General features: G+C 38.4%; 1 protein-coding gene across 3 annotated transcripts in view; it reads right to left on the bottom strand.

Annotated features, from left to right (window-relative positions):
- The window catches only part of FMNL1 (formin like 1), a 208,079-nt gene that overhangs the window by 24,111 nt on the left and 165,481 nt on the right, over positions 1–18,487 (bottom strand). For all 3 annotated transcript variants that reach the window (XM_053699805.1, XM_053699807.1, XM_053699811.1), the window contains exons 21-22: positions 14,740–14,869; positions 8,757–8,920 (exon numbers count right to left, since the gene is read on the bottom strand). In XM_053699805.1, coding sequence (XP_053555780.1) covers positions 8,757–8,920; positions 14,740–14,869 — 294 coding nt within the window. The remainder of the gene's footprint in view (positions 1–8,756; positions 8,921–14,739; positions 14,870–18,487) is intronic.

Raw genomic sequence — 18,487 nt, 5'->3', positions numbered from 1 at the left:
TCAACTAACAGCCTCTTAATCAAGTGAGTGACATCGGAGGGGATAAGTTACAAGACCACTATTTTTACTTTTTCTTACTGGGGGTTGAAAGTAAGGCATGCATAAATAAATTTACAAGCTGAGAGGGGTCCCCCAGGCCCTGGCAGAAGCCGGTATTAAAAAAAGAGGAAAATCCACCGTTGATTGTAGACTCCCACAGACTTTTCATCTTAAACAGAAAGAGAAAAGAAAAGAAAAAAAAAAGTTTGATATCCCCAAAAGAAGAACTAAACTTTCAATTTACCTGTAACTGAAGGGGTTTGAAAGGGAAAAATCAGAGGGGTGAAGGAGGAAAGCAGAGGAGATCCTGCCTCTAATTACCTTAAGAAAGCAACTGATAGCTAACTCTTTAATAGAGTGTATTTACTGAGCTGTGGGAACACAGGCTCACATTAATTCTAAAACCACATTATCAGGACTCTTACACCCTGTGATAGTGAAAAGGAAGGGAGAAGAAAATAAGAAAAAAAACTCTTTACCTGGATAAAGAACAAATATCAGCTAACCTCATATTTTTCTCTCCTTAAGCCATATCTCCCGAAGATATATGATTTACTGGGTTTTTTTTTTCCTCTCATCTTTTATTTTTTTTCCTAGCATAAGAAGATATCTACTAAATTGTACCATAACCTGTTTTTTCTTTCTGCTTTTTGATGGGGATATTGTTGATCATGCAATTACATTAATCTGTATAAAGCTTGAAGCTAACTAATTCTGTTAGGTTATCCTGGTACTTCAATATTATTCTCTCTAGGATTCTCATTATTACTGGGCTATTTAAATAGAGCTACTGTATCTACTTTAAAACAGATTCGCTATAATCTCCCTCCCGCCCCCTAAATGCCCTCTATTTTACCTAACTAAATCAAGCACCTAGTTTTTAGAGAAGAAAAAAATACTGCCCCTTTTATCATATTCACAAAGGGGCATACTATGAGGCCCTATAGATTGATATAGTCTCTATAATACCTAACTCACGTACCAAATCTACAGGTAATATACTGAACATATGTGCATATCCGAATCGATATTCAATATACTATCTTATAAAATCTTCTTGACTAAGTAAAAGCTTGAATAATATGTAAATTACTATAGGAGCAGTAGGAGAGGGGAAAAAAAAAGAGAGAATATAACTGTTTCCCCTGTCTCTCTCCTGGAATTCTTGAAATCTGGATGCTATCTATCTTTTCTTGTTGTACTAAACCGTATTTACTGAGAATGATGTACTGAATAATTCTTGACTCCTATTTTTGTTCAGCTTTCCCAAGAATGTCATCCTTAACCTTGCTCCTTCTCTTTGTTCTAACTAAATAGCTACATAAAGGTATACGCTATACTTAAGAAGCAACATAGGTACAGACTAATATAGAAAGCTTCTACTCATAGATAAATAGATAGGACATAAACTCATATGCATATTTAGATGTTTTCTATCTTAATGACATATATTTAAGTAGAATTAAAGAAGTAATACTTCTCAAACTCTTCTAAAAGATAGTTTTATATATATATATATATATTACATTCGATAGACCTAAATATCTACTGCTCTAAAGATTACATTTCTTCTTCTGTGACAAAGCTCATTTAATCGTATTAAACACTCCCTCGTTCTCACTCCCACGGCTGGACTCTTCACATAATTAAATTACTCACCCCTATATAGACACTTTATCCCCCTCCCCTTTTTTTTTTTTTTTTCACTTGTCCCCCACTGTTCACTCCCCCCTCACTTTTCCATCCTGAGGCTTAAACACCTCCTTAATCTTGCACCTCTCTGGTCTCTCCGGGATCCCAGAGCACCCCACTTACACTCCTTTTTTTGGCACGATATACATTTTTCACCCTTCCAAGTTTTTTCTTCGGCACATGGATAAATTTCTTCACGTCCCTCACAAGACCCCCTCTCCAGCCATGGCAGCCAGACAGAGGGATAGGAAAACGAAGACCACACAAGAAAATGTCACCGATATACAACCAATAATGGATAATACAGCAGGGATACATGAAGTAACTAATATCCAAAACTTGGTTACTAGCATTTCAGATGCCCTTACTCCTAAATTCGATGCCCTTAAAACCAAACTAAAACAAGACATCCTTTTATTAACACAGGAAGTCAGGCAGTTTTCTGCCAGACTACAAGAAGTAGAACAAAGGGTATCTGATCTAGAAGACCTAACAAATTTACATAGCTCTAAATTGGAATCGTCAGATATTAATATACAAAAAATTCAAAATAAACTAGAAGATTTAGAGAATCGTTCCAGAAGGAACAACATAAGAATTATTGGTCTTCCAGAGGAACAAAACGAAAATCTAATATCTTTCATTTCAGAACTACTACCCAAAATTCTTAAAATACCATCCACTCATCAACCCATAATGGTTGAGAGAGCACACAGGTTAGGTCCTCCATATACAGACAGTAAAGGTAGAAATAGACCTAGGCCGATTATAGCGAAACTTCTAAACTATCAGGACAAAATTATCCTACTTCAGCACTATCGCAGACAGCAGCCGATTACATTCAAAGATGCTACAATTTTAATATTTCAAGATTTTTCCGCTGATACAGCAGCAAAGAGACGGGAGCTTGCTCCCATCTGCTCTAAATTTATCCGAAAAGGTTATCGAGCAATGATAATATATCCCCACAAACTTAAGGTTATAGCACAGGAAGAAACACACTGGTTCGAAGAAACCAGCTTGGCTGAAAATTTTTACAAAACACTTGATTCCCTAAACTAATAATAAAAACATAGGAATACAACAAACTTTAAAAATCAACAAATGGAAGAGAGGAGGGAAGGAAAGAGAAAGGAAAAAAGTTTTCCACAGGCTTTTTTTGGGGAAGACCCCTGTCTACGGATAGACAGGGATCAAGGAATCTCCTCCCCTCACGTGTGGGGTAAATTTAATAGAAAAAACTTTTTTTTTTTTTTTTTTGTCTTGCTCTGTTTTTCCCCTCTTTTTCTTAACTATATCTCTCCCCTAAATGGGAAAAATAGGCAAATGTAAAATAGTATCATGGAATGTAGGGGGAATTTCCACACCTATTAAACGCAAGGCGATCCTTACATAATTATGTAAACTTCAAACTGATATAGGTTTCATTCAAGAAACACACCTCTCAGCAGAGGAAACTTTAAAATTAAAAACTTCTTGGGTCAAAGAAGTATACTTTGCGGCTGGCGTTAAGAGAAAGAGGGGGGTAGCAATACTAATAGGTAAAAAAATTGAGTCAGAAATTGTACATTTTGTGGCCGACCCAGGGGGGAGATATGTGCTTTTAAAAATAAAGATCGCCAAGAAGTTGTACACACTTTGTAACACATATGGTCCAAATACATTTGATCCAGAATACTGGAATACTCTGCAGTCGAAACTCTTATCTTACACAGAAGGCTCGTTAATTATTGGTGGCGATTTTAATATGGCACCTCAATGCCCAATAGACAGATTAAGACAAGACACTAAACATCTGAAGCAAAAAAGAGATAATTTAGAAACCAAGTTATATAAAAAAATCATGTACAATTTAGCCATACACGACATATGGAGAAATCAAAATCCAACTGCTCATAGCTTTACTTGTCTCTCGAAGGCCCATAAAACCATGTCTAGAATAGACATTTTTCTCATTGACGAACGTATCCCAGTATCAAGGGTTAAAGCAACAATTATGCCAATATTATTATCAGATCACGCACCTATTTCTCTTGAAATATGTTTAGCAGATACGCATTCTTCCCCCGCACGATTCTTTTTTCCCTATTATTTAACATCAGACCTAAAGTTTAAAAAATGGCTATTAAATAAATATAAAGAATATGTACACTTTAATAGAGAACATCTTAATAATCCCGAAATATTCTGGGAAACGGCGAAAGCTGTAATGAGGGGGGAAATTATTGCATATGGCGCTATGCTATTAAAAAAAATCAGGCTTAGGGAAAAAGAATCTTATAAATTTCTGCTGAACTCTTATAACCAATATCTTTCTGATAGAACCCCTGTTAACTGGGCAAAATATCTGCGAGCGAAAAAAGAGAGAGATGCCTTTGTATTATCTCAAGAAACACAAAAAGAATTGAAAATCCAAACTAAACTGTATAGATATGGTAACAAGTCAGGCAGAATATTGGCTAAATTAATTAAAAACGAAAAAAAAAAACAATTAAACATAGATAAATTGCTATATAAAGGGAAACATGTTACCAAATCAGATGATATTCTGACGATATTTCATGAATATTTTAAAGAACTGTATACGCCTAAAACCACTGAGACAAATAAATCTGCTGAGTTTTGGAGTGAAATTGAATATCCTACATTGGCTCCAGAAGTTACCAACAATCTTAACGCCCCCATTACGGCGGAAGAGATTGAGAAAGTAATATCTAAGCTGTCATCAAATAAAGCACCTGGTCCTGACGGACTTCCCAGTGAATTTTATAAAATACTGCTCAGCAAAGTCACTCCACATATTCGTACTCTTTTTAACAGCTTCTTTATTGAAGGTAAACCTATCCCCCTTTTCTTTTCACAATCTTTCACAACATTAATACTTAAAAGTGATAAAGACCCACTTTGCAAGGAATTGTACAGACCCATAGCCCTCCTCAATGTGGACTATAAAATCTTAACAGCAGTATTGGCGGCTAGATTACAAGGGGCTCTTGCAGAAATTATCCATCCAGACCAGTCAGGGTTTCTAAACAACAGAAACTCTGCCGCAAAAATTAGGGAGGTATTAGTTGTGACAGAATATTATAAGGCAATGTCAGATGTGAGTAGCGGGGGAGAGGGCATACAGGATCTTGCTATTATTTCTATAGATGCAGAAAAGGCATTCGATTCAATTATCCATGAGCATACATATTCTTCACTTAAACACTTTGGTATTAAGGGTAAATTCACTGACTTTATAATCAATCTCTATACCTTATCTGCTACAAAATTGATAATTAATAATAATCTCTCCCCACCTATCCCCATAGGTAGAGGGTCGCGTCAGGGTTGCCCTCTCTCCCCGCTTCTCTTTAATATTGCCATCGAACCCTTGGCAATTAAACTAAGACAATCTCTTGATGGTATTACAATTCGTAAGCATGAAATTAAAATTGGCCTCTATGCAGACGATCTGCTCATCTATATGACAAATACCAAACTAAATATCCCAAAACTTTTCTGTATAATGGATCATTTTGGTTCCTTTGCAGGATACAAAGTGAACTACATGAAATCTGAAATATTTTGGCTCAGAAATACTAAGAACTCGGTAACAAATATACCATTACGACAGGTTACAGACTCCTTTAAATATTTTGGGATTCATATCCCGCTTAACACTGAGGATCTCTACAAACTTAATATTCCCCCAGTCTTGAAAGTAATCAAAGAAAAACTTAAGAACTGGCATAATCTGCCAATATCATTATCTGGCCGAATAGCCTTATTTAAAATGGCCCTTCTTCCGAAACTACTTTATATCCTCCAAAATACATCTATAGTATTGCTAGGGAAAGACATCCGATCAATTAACAGTGCACTTATAGAATTTCTATGGCAAGGGAAAAGAGCAAAAATATCCTTGAAGAAACTATCAGTACCAAGAGAATCCGGGGGACTGGCCCTGCCTGACATATGGCTATATAACCTTTCTTTTCTTGCGCGTATAGTTACAGACTGGATTTCCCGTAACAATTACATTCTAAACAACGAATTAGAATTTAATGTCTGTTATCCATATAGTTTATCTGCATTGATACATCTTGACCTAAAAGAAATCCCGACAGAAATTAAAAAACTTAAAACAATCTACAACCCGCTTAAAGCTTGGCAAAAAATAACAAAGCTTCTTGCAATAAATAGTAAAGCCTCCTCATATCTGCCGATATTAGGAAACCCTAAATTTCAGGCAGGTATTCTTTCTGGTGTCTTTATGAGATGGTACTATTCTGGTTTGACCAATGTCTATCAAATAATAGATAAAGAAAGACATTGTATTAAATCATTTCAAGAATTAAATATAGAATTTGGCTTGCCAAATAAAGATTTTTTTGCATACCTCCAACTTAGGCACTTTGCGCTTGAACTAGTTAAAGAAAAAGGTTGGAATTGGAATATAGGCAAACTTGAAGATTGGTTAATATTAACTAGAAATGGCCGTATGTCTATTACACCATGTTACTATTTCTTAGGTACAAATAAAGGTGCACCTGTTCTAACCTATTTAACTGCAAACTGGAATATACTAATTGCTTCAAGCAATATAGAAGTAAAAACTCTTCAACTTTCACTTAAAAAGATCACCCAAAATACACTCTCGGCTACATGGAGAGAAGCCCATGTTAAATTCCTTCATAGCGCATATTTCACCCCTGAGAAAGGCTACAAATGTGCCAACTTAAGCTTTAATAAATGTCCCAAATGCTCACATTTTGCAGCTAATTTTTTGCATATGATATGGCACTGCCCAAAAGTCAGGACCTTAAAATAGAATATTGGCTAAAAAAGGTTCTAAAAATAGCCCCTCTTTCTCTAACATTATTTCAGATAGTGTTTGGTTTAAGGGAATAATCCGGTAAACAAAACAATGAAAAGGTCGTAATCTCTACCATATTAGCTACAAGATATCTAATTTGCAAAAAATGGAAGACCCGATCAATCCCCTCTCTCTCTGAAGTGAAAAACTGTCTAAAAAAACAGTGCATATTAGAACAAAGGGATGCAAATATTGATAATGAACAAGATGTTAAAAGATTTTTCGATAACTGGTCAATCTTCTTAAAAATATTCTCTCTTACAGAAATAAATCATATAATTTTTCCCTTTCAAAATACAGAAATAGTTTTGCTAGGGAACTGGTAGATAAAGGAGAGGAGGGGAAAAGAAAAGAGAATTCCTTTTCTTTTTTTTCCCTTTTTTTTTTTCCCTTTTTTTTTTTTTTTTTTAACACACGTGGGGAGGGGGAGAGAAATGGGGTGGGATTGGAAAAAAAAACAAAACCCCAAGACGTTTTTCATAGATAATTACATAAGATATAATGACACCATGAATGGTAATTAATCTATTATTTAATACTGAGACTAAATAGATTAGACACAGAACTATTTAAACTAATACAAGGTCACTGTTCTATTCTATGATTGCATAGTCTCTGTTTTTATCTGTTTTCACTATTTTGTTTGATCTAAGATGAACAATAATTGTATTATTTTTTACCTATATTAACTATTTTCTGGTTCTAGATATTTCTAAGAATAAAGAAATATGAAGTATAATTAATATATTTTCAAATTTACATGCTATTTAAAAATTATTTTAATTATGTCTAAATTCAGTATGTTCATATTGATATATTGTATTTCAATGGCCTTGTACTTCATCCTCTATTTTTGTTTTCTGTACAAGACAGTAAATGTATGATAATTGATTTATGTAAATTGTTTTGGTTTATAAATAAAAATAATAAAAAAAAATTAAAAAAAATTGTATGCTCTATCTGAATCATGAAGGAAAAAAATGGGGTTTTATGCCCCTTTAAAAGGAATGTCTTGACTGTCCCTTTAAGTTTCAGGCGGACGTGAAATTTCGGGGGGTAGATTGCAGCATCCGGTGCTTGATAAATCTACCCCTATGTCTCCACCAGGGAAGGTATCCTTTCCATACTTTAGATTTAATAAACAAGTTCTTAATGGTAATTACTTACGAACCAGGGATTTATTATTTTGCATAAAACTCCCTTGTGTAGGTTTTTATGTGATTTTTTTTTATTTACATGTTTTAAATCATATCATGTGGTAGCGGCTTTTACACCTGAATCAGATACCTCATACTTTTCAACGCAAGTTAGAGGTTATCCAGAATCTAAAGGTCAATAGTAATTTATTAAAAAAACAGATTTTCTGTAATAAATGTTGTTTAAAATTTGGCTGAGTATCTAATAACTGAATCTAAGCAAATAAGATTGCAGCTTGATACTATGGGGCCGATTTATCAAGGGCCGAATGGCCCCTGATGCCCTTGTTTCGGCCGCGATGTCCACTGGACATGTGGATTTATACTGTGTCTGTGCTTATGTTACTGGATTTATACATGTGTCTGTGCTTATGTTACTGGATTTATACATGTGTCTGTGCTTATGTTACTGGATTTATACATGTGTCTGTGCTTATGTTACTGAATTTATACATGTGTCCGTGCTTATGTTACTGAATTTATACATGTGTCCGTGCTTATGTTACTGGATTTATACATGTGTCCGTGCTTATGTTACTGGATTTATACTGTGTCTGTGCTTATGTTACTGGATTTATACATGTGTCTGTGCTTATGTTACTGGATTTATACATGTGTCTGTGCTTATGTTGCTGGATTTATACATGTGTCTGTGCTTATGTTACTGGATTTATATATGTGTCTGTGCTTATGTTACTGGATTTATACATGTGTCTGTGCTTATGTTACTGGATTTATACATGTGTCTGTGCTTATGTTACTGGATTTATACATGTGTCTGTGCTTATGTTACTGGATTTATACATGTGTCTGTGCTTATGTTACTGGATTTATACTGTGTCTGTGCTTATGTTACTCCATTATTTTTAACTAAATCTGAACGGGGCAATATTTATTTAAAGATATATTTTCTTTTTATTAATCTTGTTGTAGTCCAGCCTAATGTGGAATGACAATCTGTGGCTCACCTGAGCTGTTTTGGCATCGCCTGCTAGTTGTGTCATGATATCCATGTTGGATTTGATAAAATCCTTCAAAACCTGGCTGTCATCCTGTTTTGTAAACTCTTTCTGGGCTAGTTCCATCCCAACTTGCAGGGAGCGCACATCAGACAGCACAGCATCTAGAGACACTGAGGGAACAACACACAGAGAGTCATCACTGATGGATATTGCTGCCACTCAACAAGTACCAAAGAGGCCCATATAAATGTAAATGAGTAGTAATTACTAATCACTAATGCAGTGAATGGACATTAATCTGCCGAGTACAGCTATAGTAGCATGGCCAATACTCACTGTGCTATTCCTCCTGTAACTGCAGCTCTCTTTAAAGCCATTCCGCTATTTTAACCCATTACAGAAGCCATTTGGTAAGGCTTTGCATCTTTATACAGAGGATGCCACCATCTTGGTACACACTAAGAGGCCCATTTATCAAGCTCCAAATGGAGCTTGAGGGCCCGTGTTTCTGGCGAGTCTGAACAGCAGTTATGAAGCAACGGTCTAAAGACCGCTGCTCCATAACCCTGTCCGCCTGCTCTGAGCCGGCGGACAGGAATCGCCACAATTCAACCCGATCGAGTACGATCGGGTTGATTGACACCTCCCTGCTGGTGGCCAATTGATATTGCTCTCCGCATTCAGCGAGGTCTTGCGGACCTGATCCGCACTGTCGGATCAGGTCCGACAGACATTTGATAATTCGGCCTCATAATGTTGCATTCTGTGACACAAGCAGTGCACTTTCGCAGATTAGTGACATTGTTGACTTTATGAACAGCTGTACCTTGCACTTTGGTTTAGCTCACACAATAAAAAGCAGAAGAGTTACATTTTTGCATTTTTTACAAAGTTTAAAAAGTTCTATAAATATAAAAAGCCGTCATGAATAATATGGAGAGATGGAACCACTGCAAAAATGTAGAGCTCCCGTTCGGTATTGCTTACACTAAACTGAAGTGCATGATAGCGCTACAGAATTTTGTGCGCTATACAAAAGAATGTCAAGAAGACAACAATATCACTTATCTGTGAATGTGAACCACTTTTGTCACAGGGTACAAAGATACTTAAATTCTAAGATGGCGGCCCCCAGTGTGAAGATGCAGAACTTCACTAACCAACACTTTTGAAGGGTTAAAAAAAGAGAATAGCTTTCAAGACAGCTGCAGGCAGGTGAGGAGAAACAATAGAATGGTGAATAGTATCTATGCTAGTTGTACTCAGCAGTTTAATGTCCCTTTAACTATGTTTCTAATTGCAATAAAAAGTTATAAGCTTTAAAAATATCATGTTTGTAAATTAACCTTTCGTTTAACTTGAACAGCGGCTCATCCTATATAATAAATGACCAAGTATGTTTGTCAGATGCAGTCATGCGCAGTAGAGACTGCACGTGACAAACATACCTGACCGTTTGGATCCTGACACTTAGCACTCAGCACAGAGCAAGGCTGAAGCGGAGTGTCAGGGAGCGTGGCCGACGGGAGCGTTGTGATGGGGGCCTGGCCGGGCATCGCGAGTGGCGTGGCCGGGCATCGCGAGTGGCGTGGCCGGGCATCGCAAGGGGCATGGCCGGGTGGGTGTCGCCACGATGGGGCATGGTCAGGCCTGGTGCCGCGAGGGGGGCGTGGCCAGAGAGGCAAAGGCTTTCAATGAAGACAGAGGAGAGCCAGAGAGGGAGCAGGAGAGGGGGTGAGAAGGGCCAAAGAGGGGGGGAGAGAGAGAGCCAAAGAGGAAAGAGAGCCAAAGAGGAGAGAGAGCCAAAGAGGGGGGAGAGCCAAAGAGGGGGGAGAGAGAGCCAAAGAGGGGGGGGGGAAGAGACAAAGGGGGGGAGCCAAAGGGGGGGGGAGAGCCAAAGAGGGGGGGGAGCCAAAGAGGGAGGAGAGAGAGAGCCAAAGAGGAAAGAGAGCCAAAGAGGAGAGAGAGCCAAAGAGGGGAGAGAGCCAAAGAGGGGAGAGAGAGCCCCAAGAGGGGGGGAGAGAGAGCCAAAGAGGGGGGGGAGAGCCAAAGGGGGGGGAGAGCCAAAGGGGGGGAGAGCCAAAGAGGGGGGAGAGAGAGAGCCAAAGAGGAAAGAGAGCCAAAGAGGAGAGAGCCAAAGAGGGGAGAGAGACAAAGAGGGGGAGAGAGAGCCAAAGAGGGGGGGAAGAGAGCCAAAGAGGGGGGGAAGAGAGCCAAAGAGGGGGAGAGAACAAAAGAGGGGGGGAGAGCCAAAGAGGGGAGAGAGAGAGCAAAAAAGGGAGGGGGAGAGCCAAAGAGGGGGGGGAGAGAGAGAGCCAAAGAGGAAAGAGAGCCAAAGAGGAGAGAGAGCCAAAGAGGAGAGAGAGCAAAAGAGGGGAGAGAGCCAAAGAGGGGGGAGAGAGAGCCAAAGAGGAGATGGGGGGGAGAGCCAAAGGTGGGGGGAGAGAGCCAAAGGGGTGGGAGAGAGCCAAAGGGGGGGGAGAGTCAAAGAGGGGGGAGAGAGAGAGCAAAAGAGGGGAGAGAGCCAAAGATGGGGGAAAGAGAGCCAAAGAGGGGGGGGGGGAGCCAAAGTGGGGGGGAGAGAGCCAAAGAGGGGCGGGAGAGAACAAAAGAGGGGGGAGAGAGAACAAAAGAGGGGGGAGAGAGAGCAAAAGAAAGGAGGGAGAGAGCCAAAGAGGGGAGAGAGCAAAAGAGGGGAGAGAGAGAGCAAAAGAGGGGAGAGAGAGAGCAAAAGAGGGGAGAGGGAGAGCAAAGGAGAGGGGGGAGAGAAAGCAAAAGAGAGGGGGGAGAGAAAGCAAAAGAGAGGGGGGAAGAGAGAGCAAAAGAGAGGAGGGAGAGAGCAAGGGGTGGGACCGCTGTACTGCAAAAAATGGCCCGTGTACACAGGCTTTAGTACTAGTTGATAATAAAAAGCAGGGACGTATTTTTGGCTAGGAAACTAGGCCTGATCCTATTACTATAGGATGGGAGCACACATTTTGATGTACAGCATGATATCTTCCAACTTGTATGTGCTCCAATGTTTTATTTATGTATTACAAATCAATCAACTCTAGCTGCCTATCGTGGGTGCATATTGACTCCATGCAACCATGGAATCCACTTGTGATAAATATACAAGGTAAATATGAGATAATCATTTTAGGGATGTGGAGTTTTGGGGTGTCACAGATTTACTATCTAAAGTTAGAGCGGGAAACAATACACAAGTTGAAAGTAAACGAGTGTGCTTGAGCACAAACAAAATTTGTGCTCATCGGGTTAGTGCGGATGAAGCACAACATAAGTACATTAAAATAAAGTGTTACACTCATATACTCATATATACACTATCTAGAAAAAAATATTTATATAAATATTGAAAACAATTTTTATAAGGGTTAAAAGGTTTGGAAGTAGTTTTTAGTTTGTTTTTAGTTATAGCTATTTTAGGGGGATATCTGTGTGTGCAGGTGACTATTACTGTGCATAATTATTAGGCAACTTAACAAAAAACAAATATATACCCATTTCAATTATTTATTTTTACCAGTGAAACCAATATAACATCTCAACATTCACAAATATACATTTCTGACATTCAAAAACAAAACAAAAACAAATCAGTGACCAATATAGCCACCTTTCTTTGCAAGGACACTCAAAAGCCTGCCATCCATGGATTCTGTCAGTGTTTTGATCTGTTCACCATCAACATTGCGTGCAGCAGCAACCACAGCCTCCCAGACACTGTTCAGAGAGGTGTACTGTTTTCCCTCCTTGTAAATCTCACATTTGATGATGGACCATAGGTTCTCAATGGGGTTCAGATCAGGTGAACAAGGAGGCCATGTCATTAGATTTTCTTCTTTTATACCCTTTCTTGCCAGCCACGCTGTGGAGTACTTGGACGCGTGTGATGGAGCATTGTCCTGCATGAAAATCATGTTTTTCTTGAAGGATGCAGACTTCTTCCTGTACCACTGCTTGAAGAAGGTGTCTTCCAGAAACTGGCAGTAGGACTGGGAGTTGAGCTTGACTCCATCCTCAACCCGAAAAGGCCCCACAAGCTCATCTTTGATGATACCAGCCCAAACCAGTACTCCACCTCCACCTTGCTGGTGTCTGAGTCGGACTGGAGCTCTCTGCCCTTTACCAATCCAGCCCCGGGCCCATCCATCTGGCCCATCAAGACTCACTCTCATTTCATCAGTCCATAAAACCTTAGAAAAATCAGTCTTGAGATATTTCTTGGCCCAGTCTTGACGTTTCAGCTTATGTGTCTTGTTCAGTGGTGGTCGTCTTTCAGCCTTTCTTACCTTGGCCATGTCTCTGAGTATTGCACACCTTGTGCTTTTGGGCACTCCAGTGATGTTGCAGCTCTGAAATATGGCCAAACTGGTGGCAAGTGGCATCTTGGCAGCTGCATGCTTGACTTTTCTCAGTTCATGGGCAGTTATTTTGCGCCTTGGTTTTTCCACACGCTTCTTGCGACCCTGTTGACTATTTTGAATGAAACGCTTGATTGTTCGATGATCACGCTTCAGAAGCTTTGCAATTTTAAGAGTGCTGCATCCCTCTGCAAGATATCTCACTATTTTTGACTTTTCTGAGCCTGTCAAGTCCTTCTTTTGACCCATTTTGCCAAAGGAAAGGAAGTTGCCTAATAATTATGCACACTTGATATAGGTTGTTGATGTCATTAGACCACACCCCTTCTCATTACAGAGATGCACATAACCTAATATGCTAAATTGGTAGTAGGCTTTCGAGCCTATACAGCTTGGAGTAAGACAACATGTATAAAGAGGATGATGTGGTCAAAATACTCATTTGCCTAATAATTCTGCACTCCCTGTACATACTATGGGAAAGCCCTTTGCAATCCTGAGACCTCATATATTTGAGCTCTTATAACTTTTATATGCAATATTTTTTAAATATTTTTATTAGACAGTGTTATTATGAGTGTAACTGTACTTTTAAATGTATTTTTTTATGTGTTTTGTGACACTTTTTTATCTGGTGTAACAGTTAACCAGAGCTCTGATGTCACAGTAATCATTCTAGTGTAAATCACGGGTTCACATTTACTTTCAACTTGTAAGATTGAGCGGAATTTAACTTGTGTGCAAACAGCCACGAAAACTCAATATAGATTGGCGCAAACTATAGTGCGCCACTCGTACTCTAGCCCTAAGCGTTAGTTTTTTTTAAAGCGCGCTACATTGAAGACTATGGGGAGAAGAAGTTAGCGTGGTTGTGATATGTGAAGTCCTGAAGTTAGTGCGCATCGGGTTTCGCTCACACACTAACTTTTTACTTTCAACTTGTAATACGCACACTAGCCCGGGTGTGTTAAAATTTTACTTTGAAAACAGCGTGCAAGCAACTCCCGATAGCTCATTACTTGTAATCCAGCCCTAAATAAACTACTGTTTCAAAAATAAATTCAAGTCTTGATAGTATTAAATAAATACCTTTGTATTGAATGTTGGTAAACATAAATATATTAATGAACAGTCTGTGGTAATACACCTTTTTGAATTATGTTGGTTGGTCACCTATAAATATTTGATCCAAATTGGCAGGGTGGTAAGTAATTAAGTACCCTTGTAAAAATGTAAGCGGCAACCTTCCCACTGCCCTAATATTTTTATGTGCATCTACCATATTGTTTCTGTGTGTGTAAACTGCTAGTATTGCACTGATGTTGAATTCTGGTTTCCACAGGGATCTATTACTTTTTTAGTGTTGCTGACCCTTTTAACATAAAAGATTCAGAGCATGTATTGCATATTATGGCTAATTCTTTTTCATTAACCACTAAAAACCTGTACTACTAGACCCTGCTAAACAATATAATGAGAGCTTGAGTAAAAACATTAATACATACAGATGTAAGAATTAACAGTGTATTATACTTTGGAGGGAGTCTTTCATGTTTTGTAGGACAATGGTTTGTGGCACTTGTGAAAATGATCTGTTAGCTGTGACTCATAAATGGTACCTGTGGCAGCCTTGTCAAGAAAGTGTATCTCAGTATAGAAAGAGACCAACTGGGGGTATCGTTCTTTAATCACACGAACCAGATAATGCAGAAGAGTCTGTTTGCGGTCAGAAGACTTGGTCTCCAATAGCTGCAGAAGAGAGAGAAGGGAATACTGAAAATACTAATCAGGACAAAACAGGTCATTGGTGCAGTGCCTCTTTACTTGTATTCTGCATTTTGTATTAGTTCAGTTGAAATGTCCAGCTATATTCATGTTTAATGATGTGTGAGTAAGGTGGAATGTATACAGGTGTATGTGTATGCGTGTATTACAGTGCGAGTCATCATGCACAGCTGTGTGTATTAAAGACTGTGTTTATTTATACAGGTTCATACATACAGTTGTGTAGTCATGTAGTCATGTATAAAACTATAAGTAAAAATATATGTATAGAGCTGTGCAATGTTGTAGCCATGTATATTATTAATGGACCAGTAAATACAATACATTGCATAATCAACAAATGTGTGATAAAAACACAATGCAATAGCACTTAGGGGCCAATTTATCAAGCAAAACATGTCCACCCGACATTGCACAAGCATTTCTTGTGAAATGCTTGTGCAATGCTGCCCCTGCACATTCGCGGGGCATATCAGCCGCCATCGGGGGCGCGATCCGATATCGATCGCAGTTTGCGGCGCAAGCGAGGGAACCGGCGTCGCCCGCAGTTTCAGCTCGCAACTCGAGCCATCCCATATAAGTCGCCGTCAGATGCTAACGTGCCGTAAGTCTCACAAACCAGCGATGTCCAGAAATCTGCGTAAGTACAAATTTCTGGCGTCGCCAGTGACTTGCGCCACGTTAGAAACTGCCGGCGCCTATAAAACCTGACTAAAGTCTAAAACACCCGCACTGTCTAACACGCCTCCCTAACATAGCCCGCACTGTCTAACACGCCTCCCTAACATAGCCCGCACTGTCTAACCCTCTATCCGCTATCCCCCCTCACTAGCCTAACAATAAAAAAGCTATTAACCCCTAAACCGCCGCTCCCGTACCCCGCCGCAACCTAATAAAGTTATTAACCCCTAAACCGCCGCTCCCGTACCCCGCCCCCAGCTATATTATATCTATAACCCCCTAAAGTGAGCCCCTAACACCGCCGCCATCTATATTAAAATTATTAACCCCTAATGTAAGCCCCTTACACCGCCGCCATCTCTATTAAAATGATTAACCCCTAATTTAATCTACCTACCCCGCCGCCAGCTATATTATCTATATTAACCCTAAGTATATTATAGTTAATATAGGTATTACATTATATATATTAACTATATTAACCCTAATTATATTAGGGTTAATATAGTTAATATAGTTACTATAGTATTTATATTAACTATATTAACTCTATCTAACCCTAACACCCCTAACTAAATTTATATTAAATTAATCTAATTCATTTATAAACTAAAATATTCCTATTTAAATCTAAATAATTACCTATAAAATAAACCCTAAGATAGCTACAATATAATTAATAATTACATTGTAGCTATGTTAGGGTTAATATTTATTTTACAGGTAAATTGTTAATTATTTTAACTAGGTATAATAGATATTAAATAGTTATTAACTATTTAATATCTACCTAGTTAAAATAATTACCCAATTACCTGTAAAATAAATCCTAAACTAAGTTACAAATACACCTACACTATCAATAAATTTAATAAACTACAAACATCTATCTAAAAATACAATTAAATTAACTAAACTAAATTACAAAAAAAAAAACACTAAATTACAAAAAATAAAAAAAAGATTACAAGATATTTAAGCTAATTACACTAATTACAAGAAGAATTAAGCTAATTCTTCTTTGCCGCTTGGAGGAAGACATCGCCCGGATCGGATCAGGAGTTCGGCCCGGTGTGGTGAAGACAAGGTAGGGAGATCTTCAGGGGGGTAGTGTTAGGCTTTTTTAAGGGGGGTTTGGGTGGGTTTAGAATAGGGGTATGTGGGTGGTGGGTTGTAATGGGGGGGGGGGTATTGTATTTGTTGTATGCAAAAGAGCTGAATTCTTTGGGGCATGCCCCACAAAAGGCCCTTTTAAGGGCTGGTAAGGTAAAGAGCTTTGAAATTTGTTTAATTTAGAATAGGGCAGGGAATTTTTTTTATTTTGGGGGTTTATTATTTTATTAGGGGGCTTAGAATAGGTGTAATTAGCTTAAATATCTTGTAATCTTTTTTTTATTTTTTGTAATTTAGTGGTTTTTTTTTTGTAATTTAGTTTAGTTAATTTAATTGTATTTTTAGATAGATGTTTGTAGTTTATTAAATTTATTGATAGTGTAGGTGTATTTGTAACTTAGTTTAGGATTTATTTTACAGGTAATTGGGTAATTATTTTAACTAGGTAGATATTAAATAGTTAATAACTATTTAATATCTATTATACCTAGTTAAAATAATTAACAATTTACCTGTAAAATAAATATTAACCCTAACATAGCTACAATGTAATTATTAATTATATTGTAGCTATCTTAGGGTTTATTTTATAGGTAAGTATTTAGATTTAAATAGGAATATTTTAGTTTATAAATGAATTAGATTAATTTAATATAAATTTAGTTAGGGGTGTTAGGGTTAGATAGAGTTAATATAGTTAATATAAATACTATAGTAACTATATTAACTATATTAACCCTAATATAATTAGGGTTAATATAGTTAATATATATAATGTAATAACTATATTAACTATAATATACTTAGGGTTAATATAGATAATATAGCTGGCGGCGGGGTAGGTAGATTAAATTAGGGGTTAATCATTTTAATAGAGATGGCGGCGGTGTAAGGGGCTTACATTAGGGGTTAATAATATTAATATAGCTGGCGGCGGTATAGGGGGATTAGATTAGGGGTTAATAATTTTTATATAGGTGGCGGCGGTGTAAGGGGTCAGATTAGGGGATAGATAAGGTAGATGGCGGCGGTTTTAGAGGCTCACAGTAGGGGGTTAGTTTATGTAGATGGCGGCGGGGTCCGGGAGCGGCGGTTTAGGGGGTAATAACTTTATTAGGGATTTCGGGGGGGGGGATCGCGGTTGACAGGGAGATAGACATTGCGCATGCGTTAGGTGTTAGGTTTATTTTAGCAGATCGCGGTTGACAGGGAGATAGACATTGCGCATGCGTTAGGTGTTAGGTTTATTTTCTAGTTAGTTTAGGGAGTTACGGGGCTCCAATAGTCAGCGTAAGGCTTCTTACGGCTGCTTTTTGTGGCGAGGTGAAAATGGAGTAAGTTTTCTCCATTTTCGCCACGTAAGTCCTTACGCTGCATATTGGATACCAAACTGCGCGGGTTTGGTATACCTGCCTATGGCCCAAAAAACTGCGGGCGACGGCAGAAATATACGGGCGTAACTTCTAGGTTACGCCGTATATGTGATACCAAACCCGCGCAAAAATTGGCGTCGCCGGCTTTTGCGGGCGACGATTTATATCGGATCGACCCCCGGATCGGATCGGGATAGTTGCAGTCCACCTAAAAGGTGGCGGACAAGTTAAGGAGCTGCTTATTATCTTAAGTTTGAGGTGGACCTGAAACTACGGGGAGGGGGGGGTAGAAAGCAGCATCCACTGTTTGTTAAATCTACCCCTTAGTCTGAACTTCAAATGAGTACTAGATTTTTTTCTGACAAATTTCAGTTATGTCTATTTCCACTCCTCCTCTATCATGTGACAGCCATCA

Source organism: Bombina bombina, chromosome 1 (assembly GCF_027579735.1).
Source record: "Bombina bombina isolate aBomBom1 chromosome 1, aBomBom1.pri, whole genome shotgun sequence".
Classification (NCBI taxonomy): domain Eukaryota; kingdom Metazoa; phylum Chordata; class Amphibia; order Anura; family Bombinatoridae; genus Bombina; species Bombina bombina.
This window is presented reverse-complemented; position numbering and strand designations above follow the sequence as displayed.